At 39.3% G+C, this 19,076-nt stretch overlaps 1 protein-coding gene across 6 annotated transcripts in view; it reads left to right on the top strand.

Annotated features, from left to right (window-relative positions):
- The window catches only part of LOC138751586 (RNA-binding motif, single-stranded-interacting protein 3), a 1,523,265-nt gene that overhangs the window by 277,671 nt on the left and 1,226,518 nt on the right, over positions 1-19,076 (top strand). For all 6 annotated transcript variants that reach the window (XM_069914047.1, XM_069914050.1, XM_069914051.1 and 3 more), the window contains exon 3: positions 18,336-18,404. In XM_069914047.1, the coding sequence (XP_069770148.1) occupies positions 18,336-18,404 (69 nt within the window). The remainder of the gene's footprint in view (positions 1-18,335; positions 18,405-19,076) is intronic.

Raw genomic sequence — 19,076 nt, forward strand, 5'->3', positions numbered from 1 at the left:
AAAAAAATGGTTTGGCACAAACTAGAAGGGACCTGTTTCCTTTCCTATAGAGTTCTATGGTTCTAAGCCTTCGTCCTGGCTCACTGTCTGGTCTGGATCTTTATATTTCCTCTTTCTGCTCCACCTTCCATAGGAACCACTCCCTCTGTGATTGTGTCATCCACATCCTTTCCCTTTGCACGTGTGCTCTCACCTTCTCCCTCACCATCATTTGGGGCCCCAAACTGGCCTTCTAAATGAAGCAATACTTCACGTGAATCTGCTGAAGCCATCTGGTACTCCCATTATGATCATCTCCACATCGGAGAGATTGAATGCAGAATGGGAGATCACTTTGCTAAGCACCTTTGCTCTATCTGCATCAATGGCAGGGATCTCCCAGTGGCCAACCATTTCAATTCTACTGCCCACTCCTGTGCTTCTATGTCCACCAATGGGCTCATGCACTTCCAAACTAGGCCATCCATAAATTGGAGGAGCAACACCTAATATTCTGTCTGGGCACTCTCCAACATCGACTTTTCTGGTTTCTGTTGGACCACTTGCTGTTGTCTCTCTCTCTCTCCCCCTATCCCTTGGTCTCCTTTCCTCCAGCTTTCGGTTCTGTCTGCTCACATAGCTATCCATCCTCCCACTGTTTTCTCTTTTGCCCTCTCTCCATCTATTACCTCCTACCTGTCGGTCTGTATTCCTCTCCCTGACCCAACCTCCGCCATTTTATTCAGGGGCCTGTCTATATTCAGCTCACACCTTATGAAGGGCTCAAGCCCACAATTTTGGTTACGTGTCTTTATTTTTGCTAAATAAAGAATGCTGTTTGACATGGTGATTTTCTCCAGCATAATGTTTTTTATTTTTAATTAAATTAATCTATAATTGTTCAGCTTCCTTCTGTCCAATTATGATTATTGGTCTTCCTGATGATTCCCACAGTTCCATCATCGCCAGTGAGCAACCTTGAACTCACTGTAACCAAAACTAAGGAGCTGATTGTTGACTTCAAGAATGGAAAACCAGAGGTATACGATCCATTGGGGATCATAGGTTGAGAGGGTGAGCAAATTTAAGTTCTTCAGAATCACTATTTTGGAGGATCTTTTCAGGACCCAACACACCAATGGCATTTTGAAGGAAGCACATCAGTGCCTCTACTTCCTCAGGCTTAGTATGAAATCTTAAATCCTGGCAATTTTCTACAGATGTGTGGTGAAAGTGTGCTGACTGGCTGCATCACAGTCTGATACAGAACACCAATACCCCTGAGCATAAAGGACTCCGAAAGGTAGTGGACACAGCCCTTGACATTGCAGGCAAAACACTCCCCCCTATTGAGAATATCTGTAGGAAATGCTGCCGTCAGAGAGAAGCAGCAATTGCAAAGGATCCACACTACCCAGCCCACGTTCTGTTCTCGCTGCTACAATCAGGATAGAGGTATAGGTGCAACAAGACTTCCACCACCAGGTTCAGGAACAGCTGATGCCCCTCCACCATCAGATTCCTTAACAACAAACTGAATCAGGAACTCATTTAAGGACTCTTACTTTTGGACTTTATTGATTTGTTTAAAATTCTCTCTGTGTTGCATTGGCAGTTTGTTTATATTTTGTTATCTGTTTACAGTTCTTTATTTTTTTACATGTATATGCTTTGCACTACCAATAAGTGGTAATTCTGCCTTGCTTGCAGGAAAAAGAATGTCAGAATTGTGCGATGTCATGTATATTCTCTGACAATAAATCTGAATTTGACTCAGCTGATGATCGCTGAACCTCTCCTGCAACACTGTCCGACCCACTGCAATCATCCACCCTCTCCATGGATCATTGAAGAGCATCCCTAAAACATAATCAATGTTATCCCTATGATCAACATCTTACACTATAATCACTGATCCTCCCACAATAACAATTCTGCCTTCATTCATCTTCCTGCAATCTCCACCTCCTGCAAACATTGATTGGAGTCTCAAACTTTTCCTCATTCTCCTCTAAACTGTCCTGCCAGCAATTACTAATCCTCAGCTTTTATATGACAGACTGAATTCTGAAGAGATCATCATTTTATATTAAAACATGCTCATCATGGAATTAAAGCTACATGATCTCAGTGGATTCAGAGATTCTCCATCTTCAAAATTCTGGCCCATTAAATCTTTTGTCACTGATGTTGCTATTTATGTTCACATAAACTCAGTTTATGAGCAGAGAGGAGAAAAAAAAGGATATCTTTATTTCCTCCACATGAAGGATGAATTCCATAATGTAGGTTGGAGAGCCAGAACACTAACACCACAAACAGATGCAGGTATCATCCTCAGATGGAATGGGTGTAGAGGAACTTCTCTTGCACTCTGAACTGGAATGGCAGAGTACATGTTGATTTAGGTAGGCTCTGAAACCACAAAACCCTAGTACCTCGCCTTTCAAGTTTCTGAGTGCTTATGGTAAAAAGCAGCAAGTGGAGTAATCATGTGCAGCTTTTCTCCAACAAAATAACCCGATCATTTTTAATGCAATGAACATTCTTCTTCATGTATATAGAAACTGGGGTTACACATCAATCTATTTTAAATTGCCGATGAATTATTTTTCTTTCATTGGTTGTAAACCTAAAAATTTGAAATCGACATTTCCATCTTTCTCCTCTTTGTTGATTCCAGGTCATACCTTAGTGAATGTTAGGTTTATTTTGTTTAAAGCAACGATGGCAATGCAAAAATATTAACCATATAACATATAACAGTTTATGGCATGGAAACAGGCCATCTCGGCCCTTCAAGTCCATGCCAGTTCACTCAAACAACTCCACTACCAACCCCCTCCTATCCATGGATATATCCAGCCTCCTCTTAAATGAAAGAATTGACTCTGTCTCAACTATTTCCTCCGAAAGATTATTCCATTCAGTCACCACTCTCTGAATTTTTCCCCCTTACCCTCAATTTATGTCCTCTTGTTTCAACCTCCCCTGCTTTCAGGGGGAAGAGTCTACTTGCATCTAGTCTATCTTTTGCCTTCATAATTTTAAACACCTCTATCAAATACCCTCTCAACCATCTACACTCCAGTAAATAAAGTTCTAACCTTTTCAATCTTTCTCTGTACTCTAGGTATTTTAAGACAGACAACATCCTGGTAAATCCTCTCTGCACCCTCTCCACCCTATCTATATCCTTCCTATAATTTGGAGACCAGAACTGAACACAATACTCCAAACCTGGCCTCACCAATGCCTTAAACAGTCACAGCATCACTTCCCAGCTCGTATACTCTATGCTATGATTTATGAAGGCTAATATACCAAATGCCTTCTTTACAACCCTGTCAACATGAGAATCCACCTTCAAGGAACACTGCACCATAACTCCAAGATCTCTTTGTTCTTGTGCATTCCCCAATGTCCTCCCCTTCACTACACATGTCCTATTTTGATTAGTTTTTCTGAAATGTAGAACCTCACACTTCTCTACATTAAATTCTATCTGCCATCTTTCAGCCCAATTTTCCAGACAAACCAAGTATTTTCATAAAGTGAATCATCGACATTTGAGAATAATATCAAGGCCTAACCTAAAAAGAATAGGAAGATTTGTGGAGAAATCCAAAAATTAACATTGCAATAGTTAATAGAACATAGAGTAGTAGAATGCAGTGCAGCCTGTTGGCCCACAATGTGGTGCTGATCAATATAAACCTACTCCACATCGATCTAAATCTTCCCAACCTCATAGTACCTAACAATCTATTTTTCTTCAATGTGCCTATTGAAAATTCTTTTAATATCCTAATTGTACCAGCCTCTACCACCACCCTTGGTAGTGCATTCCAGGCACCCAGCATCTCTGTGCAAAAAAAAAACTTAGCTCTGACATCTCACCTAAACATCTTCCACTCATCTGAAACACATGTACTCTGTTACTGGCTATTGCCACCATGAGGGAAAAGGTGCTGGCTGTTCACCCTATCTATACCTCTATTAAGTCACCCCTCATCCTCCATCATTCCAAAGAGAAAAGCCCTAACTTAGTTGACCTTGCTTCATAAGATATATTCTCCAATCCTGGAAAATTTCCTCTGCACCCTCTGTGCAGCTTCCAATCCTTCCTATAATGAAGCAACACAATATTCCAAGCATGCTCTAATTAGAGTTTTATAGAGCTGCAACATTACCTCACAGCTCATGAACTCAAAGCCCCCAACTAATGAAGGCCAACACACCTTGTATCATCTTAACCACCCCATTCACTTGCATAGCAACTTTGAGGGATCTACAGACTCAGATTCCAAGATTCCTTTGTTCCTCCAGTCTATGAAGAATCTTGCCATTAATCATGTGCTCTGCCATCAGGTTCGACCTTCCAAAGTGCTTAACTTCACACTTTTCAGGATAAAACTCCATCTGCCATTTCTCTGCCCTCCCCTGCATTCTGTCTATACTCAATTGTAACCCAGAACAAACTTCTACATTATCCACAACACCTCCAACCTTCATCTCATCATTCAGACTTACTGACTCATTCCTCCACATCTTCATCCAAGTCATTTACAAAAATCACAAAGAGAAGGTTCCAGAACCGATCCCTATGGAATATCACTTGTTATTGACCTCCAGATAGAAAATGCTCCATCTGCTTTCTGTGGAAAACAAATTCCAAATCCAGATTTCCATAGACCCCATGCCTCATGACTTTCTGGATGAGCCTACAATGGGGGACCTTATCAAATACCTTACTAAAATTCATATACAGAAAACCCCCAGTATCTGGCTGCTGTGGGGATATGAAGATGCTCGATAAATGATTTTTTTTTTAGTTGCTTGAGAATGGGTGCTGCATGACTGATGAACTAACAGCGAAGTCCACCAATTTTATACTTCTGTATTTTTACCTATTTATTTTCCACAATTTTGTTTTTTTGCTGGTTGTTTGAATTCTGGATGACAGGGGTTTTACTGTACACCACATCACCACCTTCATCAATTTCCTTTGTCACCTCATTGAAAACTTGGCCTCACAAGGCCATTCTGACTATCCCTGGGAAGATTATACTTCCCTATATGATTCTAAATTCAGTCCCTAAGAATCCTGTTCAATAGATTGTCCACCACGAAGCAAGACTCATTTGTTCATAATCCCTAGGATTCTCCCGTACACCTTTGTTAAACAAGGAAACTACATTTGCCTTCCTCCAATCCTCCTGTACCTCTCCTGTAGCCAGGGAGGACAATTAGATTATTGTCAATGCTCCAACAAACTCTTCCCTTGCTTCCTGATTTAAGCAAGGATATTTCCCATCCTCTATCCCAATGTTTTTAGGAAGCTCCAACACTTGCTCTTACTTAACCTCAGCATGGTGCAGCATATTTGTCTGTTCCACACTGACCTCACATTTACCAAAGTCCCTCTCCCTGATGAACACAGAATCAATGCAATCATTAAAAATCTCTTCTACCTTCTCTGCCTATAGGGACGTGTTTCCACCCCCCCCCACCCCGCCCCCCCCCCCCCACCCCGCCCCCCCCCCCCCCCCCGCAATCATTGAGCAGTCCTGAGCACTCTCTAGTCATCCTTCTGTTTTTCATGCAAGTGTAGAATGCCTGGATGGGTATCCTTTATCCTACCTGCCAAAGCCTTCTCATGCTTCCTTCTGGCTCTCCAAGTCCTTTCTCGTTTCTTCGTGATTACCTTATAATTCTCAGAACTCTTCCTGAATTTAATTTCCTATACAGTACCTTTGGTATGATTCCTTCTTTGTCTTGATTGGCTGTTCCACTGCACTTGTCAACCATTATACCATTACCCTACCATGTTTTTCCTGTTCCAGTGTGACAAACCTTTCCAGAATCCCCTGCAAGTGATCCCTTAACATTCTTCACATTTCTGTTGTGCACTTCTCTGAGAACATCTGTTCAAGATGTACTCTCCCAAGTTCTTGAACATACCTGACAAATTCTGCTCCATTGAACCTTTTGCACTAAGAAGGTTCCAGTCAATATTAGGGAAGTTGAAGTTTTACATAACAGCAACCCTGTTATTTTGGCACCTTTCCATTATCTTCTTACTTATCTGCTCCTCAGAAGCCCAAACACCATTTGGTGGGGGGGGGGGGGGGGGTGTGGGGGAAAGAGTCCATATAATTCTCCTAATAGAGTGATTGCTCTCTTCTTAATGATTTACTTAATTTTAAGTAATTTACTTTTCTGTGACAGTTATTCCAAGATGGGGAACATTCTTTTCAAAGACCGTAAGTGTAGAAAGAAAGAAGCTTCATACTTTGTTGTTTTCTGAGATGTAGTTGATAATACTTCTTTAAGTTGATTGAACCAGAAATACATTTAGTATTTAGAATGGAGAGCCGTTGGTGTGTGAGTGGCCCAGTGTAGGAATGGGACTTAGAGATGTTGGCTCATGAGGCTTCAGATGAGCTTGATTCCAGTGAGGCAAGGCCAGATAAGATATTTGTATGTAAATTAAGAAGTGTTAATGAAGACAGGGCAGGGGAATGCTCTGATTGCAGGATATGGGAAATCTTGAATAGAGCAATTGTCCCCAATGACTACACTTGCAAATGCTGCATCCAGCTGCAGCTCCTGGGAGACTGTGTTAAGGAACTGGATCTGGAGCTGGCTGAACTTGAGATCATTCAGGAGGCAGAAGCAGTGATTGACAGGAGTTTCAGGGAGACAATCACCCCTGAAAGTCAGGAGAAAGGTTGCTGGGTGACTGTTAGGAGAGGGAAGGGTAATAGATAGACAGTGCAGAGCACCATTGTGGCCATTTCCCTCAACAAGTATACTGTTGTAGTGGTCACGTCTCTGGCAGAGAGGCTGGCTCTTTGGTTCAGAAGGGAAGGGGAGAGAAGAGGAGAACTATGGTGATTGGGGATTTGTTGGTTAGGTAAGTGGATAGGAAGTTCTGTAAATGAGATTGAGGCTCTGGGATGGTATGTTGCCTCCCAGATGCCAAGGTCAGGGATGTCTCTGATTAAATTCACAGCATTCTGGAGGGGAAGAGTGAGCACCCAGATGTCATGGTCCACATGAGGACCAATGACATAGATAGAAGTAGTGATGAGGTCTTAAAGAGGAAATATAGAGAGTTAAGAAAGAAGTTAAAAAGCAGGATCTCAATTGTAATAATCTGAGGATTGCTGACTGTGCCATGAGCCAGAGATGGTAGGAATGTGGCAGATTAATGCATGCCTGAAGAGTTTGTACAGGGGACAGGGGTTCAGATATGTGGATCATTGAAATCTCTCTGGGGAAGATCTGACCTGTATAAATAGGACAGGCCAGACTTCAACTGGAAAGGGATGAATATCCTGGTGGGCAGGTTTGCTAGAGCTGTTGGGAAAGGTTTAAATAGTTTGGCAGGGGAGTGGGAACAAGAATGTGAATGCCGAGAATAGGGCAGAAGGTCAAAAGCATGATGCTATGTGTTCTGAGGTTGTGAGGAAGGACAGTCAAGAGACAAAACATAAATGTAGCCAGATAGAGGGGTTGCAATGTGTCTATTTCAATGCTAGGAGTATTAGGAATAAAGGGGATGAACTTGGAGCATGGATCAGTATGTGGAACTACTATGTTGTGGCTGTTACAGAGTCTTGGCTGGAGGAAGGACAAGACTGGCTGATGCAGTTCGAGGTTTAGGTATTTTAAAAGAAATAGGATGGGAGGTAAGAGAAGGGGGTAAGGGGGTCAGGGATAGTATCACGGTTATAGAAAGGGGTGACGCTGAGGATGTGGGTGGAAGTCATATATATGAAGGGAGCAAGCATTGCTGGGAGTAATCTATAGGCCCTTAAATAGCCCTCAGGTCACCGAGAAATAGATAAGCAAACAGATTTTGGAATGGGGCAGGAAATACGGGGTTGTAGTTGTGGGTGATTTTAACTTCCCTAATAGCCCCTTTTCCACTGGCACCATGTCCCAGGAATTAACTGGGAATTTACTGGTACTGGGTGCAGTGGAAAAAGAACATTGTCTGAACACTGCCATCAAATGATGTAATTTCACGCTGGGGATTAACTGCCTCTACCCCTACTCATATCCCCGGCGTTTTCTCATAAAACCAGTAGAAATGGTACAGCAGAAAATCACCTGTTTCCAATTGAAGGTAAAACACTCCGATCCCCGGAGATGAGTGTGTTCAGTGAAAAAGCAATTAGTGTCCCAGTTAAGGGTGGCCCAGTGGAGATGACACAAAGAGCTTCCTATCCCGGGGCATTGAATAGCCAATTAGCTGGGATGCCAGTGGAAAAGGGGCTAACAACTGGCACCTCCTTGCAAAAGGCATAGATGGGGATGAATTTGTGAGGTGTGTCCAAGAAATATTCTAATAAGGGTCCATACTGGATCTAATTCTGGGGAATGAACCTGGTCAGGTGGAGGAGCATTTTGGTGAGAGTGACCTCAACTATCTGAGCTTTAGCATGGCTACGGAAAAGGGTAAAAGCAGACAAAATGGAAAAGTACTTAATTGGGGAAGGGCTAATTATGATGGGATGAGGCAGGAACTAGTGAGATTAAATTAGAAACAGATGTTCAAGGGAGAAAGCAAAGAACTAATGTGGAGGAAATTTAGGGATGACTTGTACTAGGTTCAGGACAAGTTTGTCCCACTGGACAAGGAAAAGGGAACCATGGTTGACTAAACAGGTCACCCAATTAGTCAAAGAGAAAGATGGAACCATTTATTAAATATAGGAAACAGGAAGGGCTCATGAGAATTATATGGTAGCCAGGAAGGAGCTTAAGAAAGGACATAAGGAGCTCAAAGGGGGGCATGATAAGGCCTTGGCATGTAGGATTAAGGAGAACCTCAAGGCGTTCTATGCATATGTGAAGAACAAAAGGATGACGAGAATGAAGATGGGGCCACTAAAGGATAAAGGAAGCAACATGTGCCTGGAGGTGAAGGAGGTTACTTTGCTTGAGAATTCACAAGGGAAAAGGATCTTGATCAGGGTCAGGTTGGAATTTAACAGGCTTGTGTGCTGGACAGTGTTGAGATTAAGGAAGATGAAGTATTGGATCTTCTTAAAAACCGAGATTGGTAAGTCCTTGGAGTCAGATGTGATTTACCCTCGGTTGCTCTGGGAAGTGCAAGAAGAGATAGCTGGGCCTGTAGCTATGATCTTTGAGTCCTCTTTGGCTGCAGGTGAGGTCCCAGAGGATTGGAGAATGGCAAATGTTGTCCACTTTTTAAAAAAAAAGATAATAGGGAGAATCCTGGGAATTCTAGACTGATGAGTCTTAAGTCAGTGGTGTGCAAACTATTGAAGAGGATTCTTAAGAATAGGATCTATGAGTATTTGGAGAAGTACAGTTGCCATCTCACTGGCTCTACACAAAGCCCTGGAACACTTCAGGATATTCTTTATTGACAACTATCTGGGATTTAACACCATCTAAATTGCCACCAGTCTACTACAAACATCCGATGAACAAGAGGAGGAAGAAGATTAGAAAAAAAAACAAATTTGAGATATTGTTCATAATAATAATGAATTCTAGGTTCCTTGACAACACTTGCTTGCGATTTAATTCTGCCACTTTTGACACTTATTGGATGGGTTTAATTAGTTAATTAGTGATGTAAGCCATTAACTTGCTTTGTGAAGGCTGGTTGGAATAATACAGTAATGTAAATGGCCAGGCATCACAACCAAGTATTCTGATTACACTGTTGGCATGATTTCATGATGTTTTTGGCAGGCATTAACAGATTAAAGAACACAGACTAAGAAAGAAGTGTTAATGCAAAATCCTATGCAAAATATTTAGAACAGAGAGCAAATCGGATTGGATGGAAAGTTGAACAGAAGTGCAATAAAGGGGTGAGGAAACATGGCAGATGTATAGAATGGAGTTGCTTCTTGTGTGTTGGAAACCAGCAAAGAAGGGTTGGGTTGAAGAGTTTAGCCTGTCTCCTTCACCATCTACATAAATAATTGTCAGAGACTGAGTTCATTCAGTGTCAGTGCAAATCCACTACTGAGAAAGTTGTGCCAAGGTTACATAATTCCCAGACAAGTAATGATGCTACCATTTAACTAGTATTTGGCTTTGAATTCAAATATTAATTACATTTGTCCAGTTTTGCTTTTGGAATGTCTGATTTTCCCGCAGGCTGTGAGATTGAAAAATACTATCCTGTAACTGAGTAAATCATCCCCAAATTTACTTGTGATTATGTTGTGTTGTGCATTGTGACTGTATGTGTGTGCACTGTTTTGTTTGGTTGCATACATACAGTCAGATGATGATGAACTTGAAGAATATTAGAGTAAAACCTGTTCTATCAACAGATGAAACACAGAAATGCTCAGTCGGTCTTGCTGTGTCCTTAGGAGGTAAATACTGTATATATTACTGATGTTTTGTTCCTGAGCCAAAGTGAGACTGGCTGATTTTCTCTACTGTCCCTGTGTGTTTTTACTACAATCATAATGTTTCACTCTAATAGATGACTCTGGGTATTGAATATACAAGTTATGGAAATTTTCCTTACAGAATTCACAAATCAGTACCCCCCCCCCCAAAAAAAATACTCATGGAGTTTCTGTGGGAAAAAAAGTCAAATAAATATCCATCTTTTTCCCCAATTCATGTTTCCTGATGCATGTGCAAATGATGTGACTTTACGATACGGAAAATTGTGATGCAGATCATTTTTTAGGAACCTATTTCCTCCCACCTCCCCATGCATAAAGCAGATATCATCTGTAGTTGTCCCATTCTCTCAAAAAATTAATGTAATTTTTAAAAATCGGGCATTAGGCTTTTGGTTTAAATCAGAAGATTGTGCATTCAAGTCTTGAACATGAGACTTGAAAACAAAGTTATTCTTTCATCTTAAATAGATTCAGAAGTTCAGAATACTGGTGAAGAAAGAGTTGAGAATTTCCCCGAGTACCTTATCCAATATATTTTTAATTAAATAATTTTAACCAATTAATTTTTCATAAAGTAATTATTTTTTCCTTGTTTGTGGAATGTTGCTGTGCATTTCTTTTACACTCTAATTGACACTATAATGCAGAAGTTCTGCATTAGCTTTAAAATCCTTCAGGATATTATGGATTGTGAGATATAATCATTTTAAATAAGACATAGAGCAACATTATGCTGCCCAATTTATCTATACCCTGTTACATTTTTGAAGGGTGGGAGGAAATGAGAGCCCCAGAGAAAACCTATGCAGACATGGGGAGAACAAACTACTTACAGACAATGCGTGATTCAAATCCAGGTCCGGTCCCAATCACTGGCACTGTAAAGGCATTGCACTAAATGGAACACCAACCGTGCCACTGCAATTTAAATTTCAAGGCAAAAAGTATAGATATAATTCTTAATTTACACTGTATGAATCTAGATATGTGCAAATTTTATTTCAGTAAAGTAGAGGTTTTGAACAATTTAGGTGTCATGCTATTTGTTTAGTAACTTGGGTATACCTTTGAAAGGAAATTTTGGGGTGTACTTTGGACAGCCATGCCTAGTGACAATGGTGTCAGCTGGAGACTTGGGATTGGAGAAGAAAATTATATCTGTAATTTATCTTGTATAAATAAAATCTCAAAAAACAGTCTGTTTAAAAATCAGAGTCAAAAGTGCAGACCTAAGGATTAACTTCTCCCATTGAAGGCAGAAATATCTCGAACAAAATGCACCAAGTAAATGTGTAAATGAAAATCTTATCAGTTTCCATGAATTATAGACAAATATATTAGTCATTCACCTTCACCCTGGCTGGGTGTCACTATTTATAATTGGGAAATATTTCTCCTTGAAATAATATAAAATTGTTTGAATTAGCAGCTCATTAATTTTGGGGGAAAAGTTGCGTCATTTTATTATTAGTTTAAGCAACCTCCTTTGAAGAAGACTGCAGAGCCAACCTCACTGACAAAAGACAAAGGAGGAAAAACCCAACATCCAACCCCAACCAACCAATTTTCCCTTGCAACTGCTGCAACTGTGCCTGCCTGTCCCGCATCGGACTTGTCAGTCACCAATGAGCCTGCAGCAGACGTGGACATACCCCTCCATAAATCTTCATCCGCGAAGCCAAGCCAAAGAAAGAAAGAAGAGCACACTCTATATTGTGATAAGACAATTTTTTAATTCATTGAATATGAATGTGAAAGTCAATGACTGGTAATGCTAATCTTGTCACATCCATTGAATACTTAAGAAGCTTTTTAAAGCTGAAGGACTGTTTTAAATTGTGGAGATGCTCCGAACAAAAAAGTTAAAGTGAACATTCTGTGGTGAGCTGTTAGCCAGAATCAGACACACACAAGATAAAGACTGTACAACAGGCTTTAATCCACAAAGACTTCCACAGAGCCAAGCTGGCTGTGGCTGCAGCAACTCTGAGTGAGGCCTTTGGAGGCCAGCACAGGCTTATATCCTGGAGGGTGATTGACAGCCGACCGGGTGGGGCTTGATCCATTCAGGCCGACTGATTGACAGCCGGCCAGGTGTTGTCCTGTCCCCTTACACTCCTGCAGGTACAGAGGTTGCCCCTGCAGTAGGCCGGCGGTATGCTCCTGCAGGTACAAAGGTTGCCCCCTGCAGTAGGCCTGCGGTACGCTCCAGCAGGTACAGAGGGTGCCCCATGCAGTAGGCCAGTGGTGTACAATCACACACTCCAAGATGATTTAGCTAATCAAGAAATAAGCACTCATTGCAGTAGAATTTCTCTGAATTAAACTTTGATTGTTAGCTGCAAAAAAACAGTATCGTAAAATTCATACTGTATTTCTTTACTATTTGCTAGGCTTCCCATGAGAATCTTAAGATATTTAAATAATGATACTGGATCATCAAGAATTAACATGCAGATAAATTTGTCAACATTCTGCTCTTTTTTTTATTAATGTGTAAGTCTATTTTGCAGCAATTATTTGCAGATTTTTATAAACACATAAAGCAATCTGGAATCTCTCATATACATATCAATCCAAATTAAAATGTTGGCAGATTTGATTCTTGACACTATTGTTTTATCTCATGATAAATAATTCCAACTGAGTAAACAGCTCAATTCCTGAAATTAGAATCCTCTTCACGACATCTAACTGAGACATAGTTTTAAGATTAACTGAATTTAAATTCAAGAGGCAAGCTCTTTATATGCATTTTTCTACTTGGGATGGCATTACCCTAAAAATATCATGGAACACATTATAAAGTTTTTCTTTGCTATTTCTGGCACCTACCTACACCTACCTGAATTACACTGAAAAATGGGTTTGTGAGCAGATGAAAAATCACACTCAATACTTTTAACAAAATAGCACACAGGCCAGTCAAATAATTACTGGTACATTTGAATCTGGGAGAAAGAAGAAATTTAATAAAACAGACAAAGAGCACCACCATGAACCAAGGTTGACAACTAAAATGAATAGTTTGGTGAGAGAACTCTTCAACATTTTTCAATGTACGCATCAGAACATAAATTTATTGAAACATTTTCGATACATTGATAACTATTTTAAAATCTTGAAATCTACCACAAAATTACACTTTAGATTCATTTTGGAAATAATTGTGACATTTACTATTACAGTAAAATCCCTGTTAATTCAAGCAATCAGCAAAAAAAAAAAGAAAATAAATGGTTTAAAAAGTATGGTTTTAAAATTAGCGCACCTCACTGTTAGTTCTCCATTCGTGCAACACACAGTCTCAAGCAACCAGAAAACTAACTTATTTGGCATCTAACAATCTCTGTAGCTGCCGGATACAAGAGGTTTTTCTGTGTATTTAATGATGACAAAAGAAGATGAAAGAATCAATATCCTTTTTGTTCTAGAACCTCATGTATATTCATTGTGGCTGTAGTTACACATTCCAATTTTCAGGCAGATGAGTGGCAAGATCAGACGTGAATACTTTTTTTTATTATCATAGTTCTCAAGTTGTGGCTTGAAGTAAACAAATTGTTCCAACTACAGTTAAATGAACTTTTAAGTGAAATCTGGTTAGTGAATACCCTTTATTCACTTCGGTGAATAACTTCCTTTGGGTGCCCAAGGTGAAATTGGAAGTATTGTATGTCCTTGATTACCATGATGGAAGGCAATCTTCATTTGAGGAAAGAGAAAGTACTGCTGTAGTAGGTTCCAATATTAAAACCAACAAATGCAATGAATATTTAAAAAATTGATCCTTGCAGAAAGTGCATTGGAAGCAAACATACTATGGCAACTACTGGAGTCAATTGATATGCAGTGAATATTGGTCAATAGCCGATTCCTGAAATGTGGGTTGAGGAAGTGATGAGCTGTGAATGAAAACTAAAATTGCTGGAAACATTCAGAAGGTCAGGTAGCATTTTCTCTAGGAAGTAGGGCCAATCCATTTATAATTTTACAGGGAATAAATAATCAGACTGGAATGAAGAATGTCCCATGTATCTCACCAAATGGCAGGCATGATCAGGAACCATGCAAGTTCCATAGCAAAACCTTTTTTTATTCCGATTCTGTTGTTAATGAGATGATCATTGCAATGTCTGAAATCCTTTCCTTGACCTTTTCCTCTACATCTAGACCTCATATTAAGGAAATCAAAAGCAGATTGAGTGTTTTTTTTTGCTTCTGTATTTGTTCTTTACTTCTGACTGGTAAAATTGGCAAGGCCGGGACGAATTGGCTTCTCTAATTACTCTAGTACAATATGGATTTTAAGCTCAATTCAGAATAACAGATGAGATTATACAACAAACTGATAGTATTGATAATAATATCCTATATTTTCATTTAATTAACTGCATTTAAATTCCAGCCCTGTGGTAAAATTCAGTGTTTCTGGTTACTCATCTTGGCACACTTGCTAGTCAAATTACACAACTGCGCTCTCACCATTCTGATTTTTCTAATCCTGTTCATTTAGTTTGAGCTGCCAGTTGCTTGATTTTTAAAAATTTTTCCACACTACTGTCTGTCATGTAATTTCCAAAGAAGCTCAATGAGGGCTAAAAGAACAACATAGAAACTTTGTTTGGAAAACCATAAGTCCTCCTGATGTGACTGATTTCAATAATCCCACATCAGAATCACAATTCCAGTTATTTTACACAATAGATTTTAAAAAAGTGTTCTGCTGTTGGGCATTTACGGCAACTTTTGGCTCACCTATTTTCTCTTCCCGTAACACCACCCTTACTTTGATTTAAAACCTTAATTGTTGCTGTAGTTTCAATCAGGCATGTTGTTTGGTTCTGCTTCAGAATGACATCCCTTTCAAGCTCTCTGTACATAGTTAAAACTTGTAGATTCATACAGTTCTACAGTACTGAAACAGGCCCTTGAACCCAACTCGTTTATGCCAACCCCCAAACTCGCCGCATTTGCCTGTGCTTCGTCCACATCCCTCTAAGCACACCCAATCCATTTCTTTAAATACTTTCCTGTTCTGTTGCCCATAGCCCCTAATATTTCCAGTTTTGCTGACGCATTACTGACCTGAAACTTCATTTCTTTCTTTTCAGAGTCTACTTGATTGATTGAGATTCCAGCATTACTGTTTATTTAAATTTTTCATTATTTGCCACATTTTTGCCTTTTGTATTAATATGAAGAGATCATGGTCTAAATTTTGCAATTATTAACATGTTTTAGTGCTCACTGCAAAGAAGACTTGAAAGAAGGTCGAGTGAGCTCTGTGGCAGTCTTTCCCTTGTCCAATATCCGTTTGTTTCAAGAATGCAGGAATGTTAATGATGTTATCGGGCAATCAGATTGAAGTGTTCTCAGAGTAAACCAGAAAGACAAAGCTTTGATGTTAAGTTTTCAACTTAACTCATACAATCATTTGACAGAGCACAAACTAAAACTTGAAATATAGATAAATATAGGTAGAAGTTATTATGTCACAGGCCAGCAGCAATGGAAATTCACCAAGGCAGTGTTATTGTTTTTTTTTTAAATTTTAAAACACTATATTATTAGTAGTTATTAATAAATATAACACATCAGTCAAGTCAAAACCAACTGTGTGTGTGTGTGACAACTGCAGCCTAGGCATAATTCTGGAAAATCATTCCAAAGTTCAGTCTTAGAAACCCACTGTCAAGGCACAGACTTTTAAATTGATGCACAGAAGTAACCACAAAGGAGATGGGAGAGACTGTGACCAGATTGCTGAAAACACACAAATCCTCCTTGAGTTTCTTCCAGAGAAATATCCTCTTATACAAACAGTTGTTACAAATCCCCTTTTCCTTGCATTGGAGAAATGAAATATGTGATTTCCACAATGCTTCCAAAACCCAGGTACTGGTCAATCAAAGTGACTTTTCCTTTTGTCAAGGTGGAGTTCAATAATTTCCCTGACAGAGAATCAATTGAATTGTCCATAATCGCACAGTCACTTTTGCTTCGTGTTCGATGAGATGGCCACTGGTCATAAAGTGCTGTTCCTTTAGTGTTCCATACACAGGATTCTCACCACCTGTGTCACTGGAAAAAGCACCCACTGTCCTTTCTCCTCTCCAAAGTAGCGAATTTGGGTAGAGCCTCTACTAGCTGATGCCACCCAGTCTCTCCAAAGCTGTGAATGGTTACAGCTTGTACTAGCCCTTAAAGTGATACACTAAATTAAATGGGAGCTCGTAAAGTTGAAATGTTAACAGACATTTAAAATAAAATATGTATTTTCTTTGTTTTACATATATTACATTTTGAAATATTAATTTCAGAAAATTATGAACAACAAAGAGTGCTAGGAAATAATTTTGTTATTTTTCAACTTTGATTGAGAATACATAGTCACAAGAATTGTTTGTAATCACCAGAGATTTTTTTGTCAAGTCTCGGGTTACCTCTGATTCTGGCTTCCATCTAATGCACAGAATATTCAACCCACTATCATCAAGAAGGAAGCACAGGGGTATCAAAATTAGGACTGCTAGGCTGGTGAAGTTCCTTCCCGCAGACTATGAGACTGATGAACAGTATCCTGTAACTGTGGAAATCATCCTAAATAATTTTATATATATATATATATATATATATTTATGGGTCATTATGTACTGTGTACTGGTGTTTTTGTATGTGCACCAAGGTCTGAAGAGATGCTGTTTGGTCAGGTTGCTTATGTACAATCAGATGAGAACAATAGAGTAAACTGAAAAACACTGCAATCAATGGAGGATTGCCCATACACTGACAACTTTTATATTTCCTTGTACAATAAACCCCTTATCTGGAATTCAAGCAACCAGAACACTCAAGCAATCAGCAAAAAAAGAGAATAAATTTAAGAAATTTGAATAAATAAGAATAAAATAATAGGTATAGAATATGTAAGTTTAAAATTGTAGAAGTAAATCTCCGAAGTAGCACATAAACCTTTGGTGAAAATGGGAATAAATACTTAGTCAATGGAGTGGCTTGGTCAGGCTTTGCTCGTAGCAGCTTTTTGAATAAAGTTGTGTGAATCAGGAATGGTATCATCTAGGATGAAGAACTCGTTGATGCCGCTCGGCATTAGGGTAACTCTCTTAAAGTGTCTCATTATCCTTGCTTAGAAAGAGTCAGAGGCTTTATCTGTAAACTTGGGGACAGGGTTGTTAATTATCTATTGTTCATTTTTTTGGCGGCTCTGTGGAGGGGAGGAACTTGCAGATGCAGCCGACGGTTAAATGTTTTCAAAGTATGTGACTGAAAATAAAGTAAAATGCTTCAGGTTTATATATTCATGCAAGTGAAGTTTGTTCAGAGCCTGTAGAATCCTATAGTTCTTTGGTCTTTTAAACTGTTTATTTTTAATGCCGGTGTATTAGTTAGGCATTGTAAGAGTAAGTCTCAAACAACCAGAAAATTCACTTATCTGGCATCTACCAATCCCTAAAGGTACCGGATACCAGGGGTTTTACTGTATATATAGTTTAATACAGTAATCCTGGAGCATACCAGACATTTTTATGACTTTGTGTTTCAAGCTAGAAATCCAGCAGTAATTTTGGGAATTTCACTTTAAATGTGTTTGCCCTGGAATCCCAAAATTTCAGTCGCAGTTCACTATGGTAATAATGGCAAATTCTACAATTATAATCTCAAAATCCAAAACTCTTAAAACTAGACAGATCAAACCAATTTCACTGCTTACATTATGTCCAAATGCATGGTTGCAGAGTTTGGCTGAAATCTTACTGCTTTGTATAAAAGACAAAATATCATTTGCCACAACACTTTCAAAGCAATCTTAAAGCAATTTTACTTAATTGTAAATTTGATATAATTAATATTTTAAAATTATATATTCCGTGACCATGTTTCAATATGCCTCAACTGAATTTAATTTAATTACAGAGAGTATCAACCACGAAGACTGCTGGCGCTCCATCTTACAGCAGATGGTCTAGCTCTCAACCACACCAGGTATAGTCCTTGAATATATTCAGAAATCATTGGAATGAAAAGGTGAAAAAGTTCAATTTAAATGCATGCTGTCTTAGATAGTATAATTACATTGGTCCCATTGTAACCTGTGATCATTAGAAATGCATGTATAATCAGATTTTTCTCTGGGTGGATATTCCTGTGAATTTGACCATAAGACATGGGGCAAAAATAGACTATGCAGCCTGTCAAGTCTGCCCCGCCATGTAATCATGAGCTTATCTATTTTCCCGGAGCCCCCCTGTCTAGCCTTCTCCCCATAACCTTTGATATCCTGGCTAATGAAGAATATATCAATCTCAGCTTTTAATGCATCTAACGATCTGGCCTCCACAACGGCCTGTGGCAACAAATTCCATAGATTTTACACTCGCTGGCTGAAGAAATTCCTTCATATCTCTGTTGTAAGCAGTTGTGGCCTCTTGTCCTACACTCTTCCACCATGGGAAACAACCATTCTACATCTGCTCAGTCTATGCCTTTCAACATTCAAAATGTTTCAATGAGATCCCTCCTCATTTTCCTAAATTCCAATGAGTATAGGTCAAGAGCTGTCAAATGCTCTTCATACGACAACCCTTTTATTCCCACAATCATCCTTGTGAATCTCCTCCATCGCCTCGCCAATGCCAGCACATCCTTTCTTAAAGA

Source organism: Narcine bancroftii, chromosome 1 (assembly GCF_036971445.1).
Source record: "Narcine bancroftii isolate sNarBan1 chromosome 1, sNarBan1.hap1, whole genome shotgun sequence".
Classification (NCBI taxonomy): Eukaryota; Metazoa; Chordata; class Chondrichthyes; order Torpediniformes; family Narcinidae; genus Narcine; species Narcine bancroftii.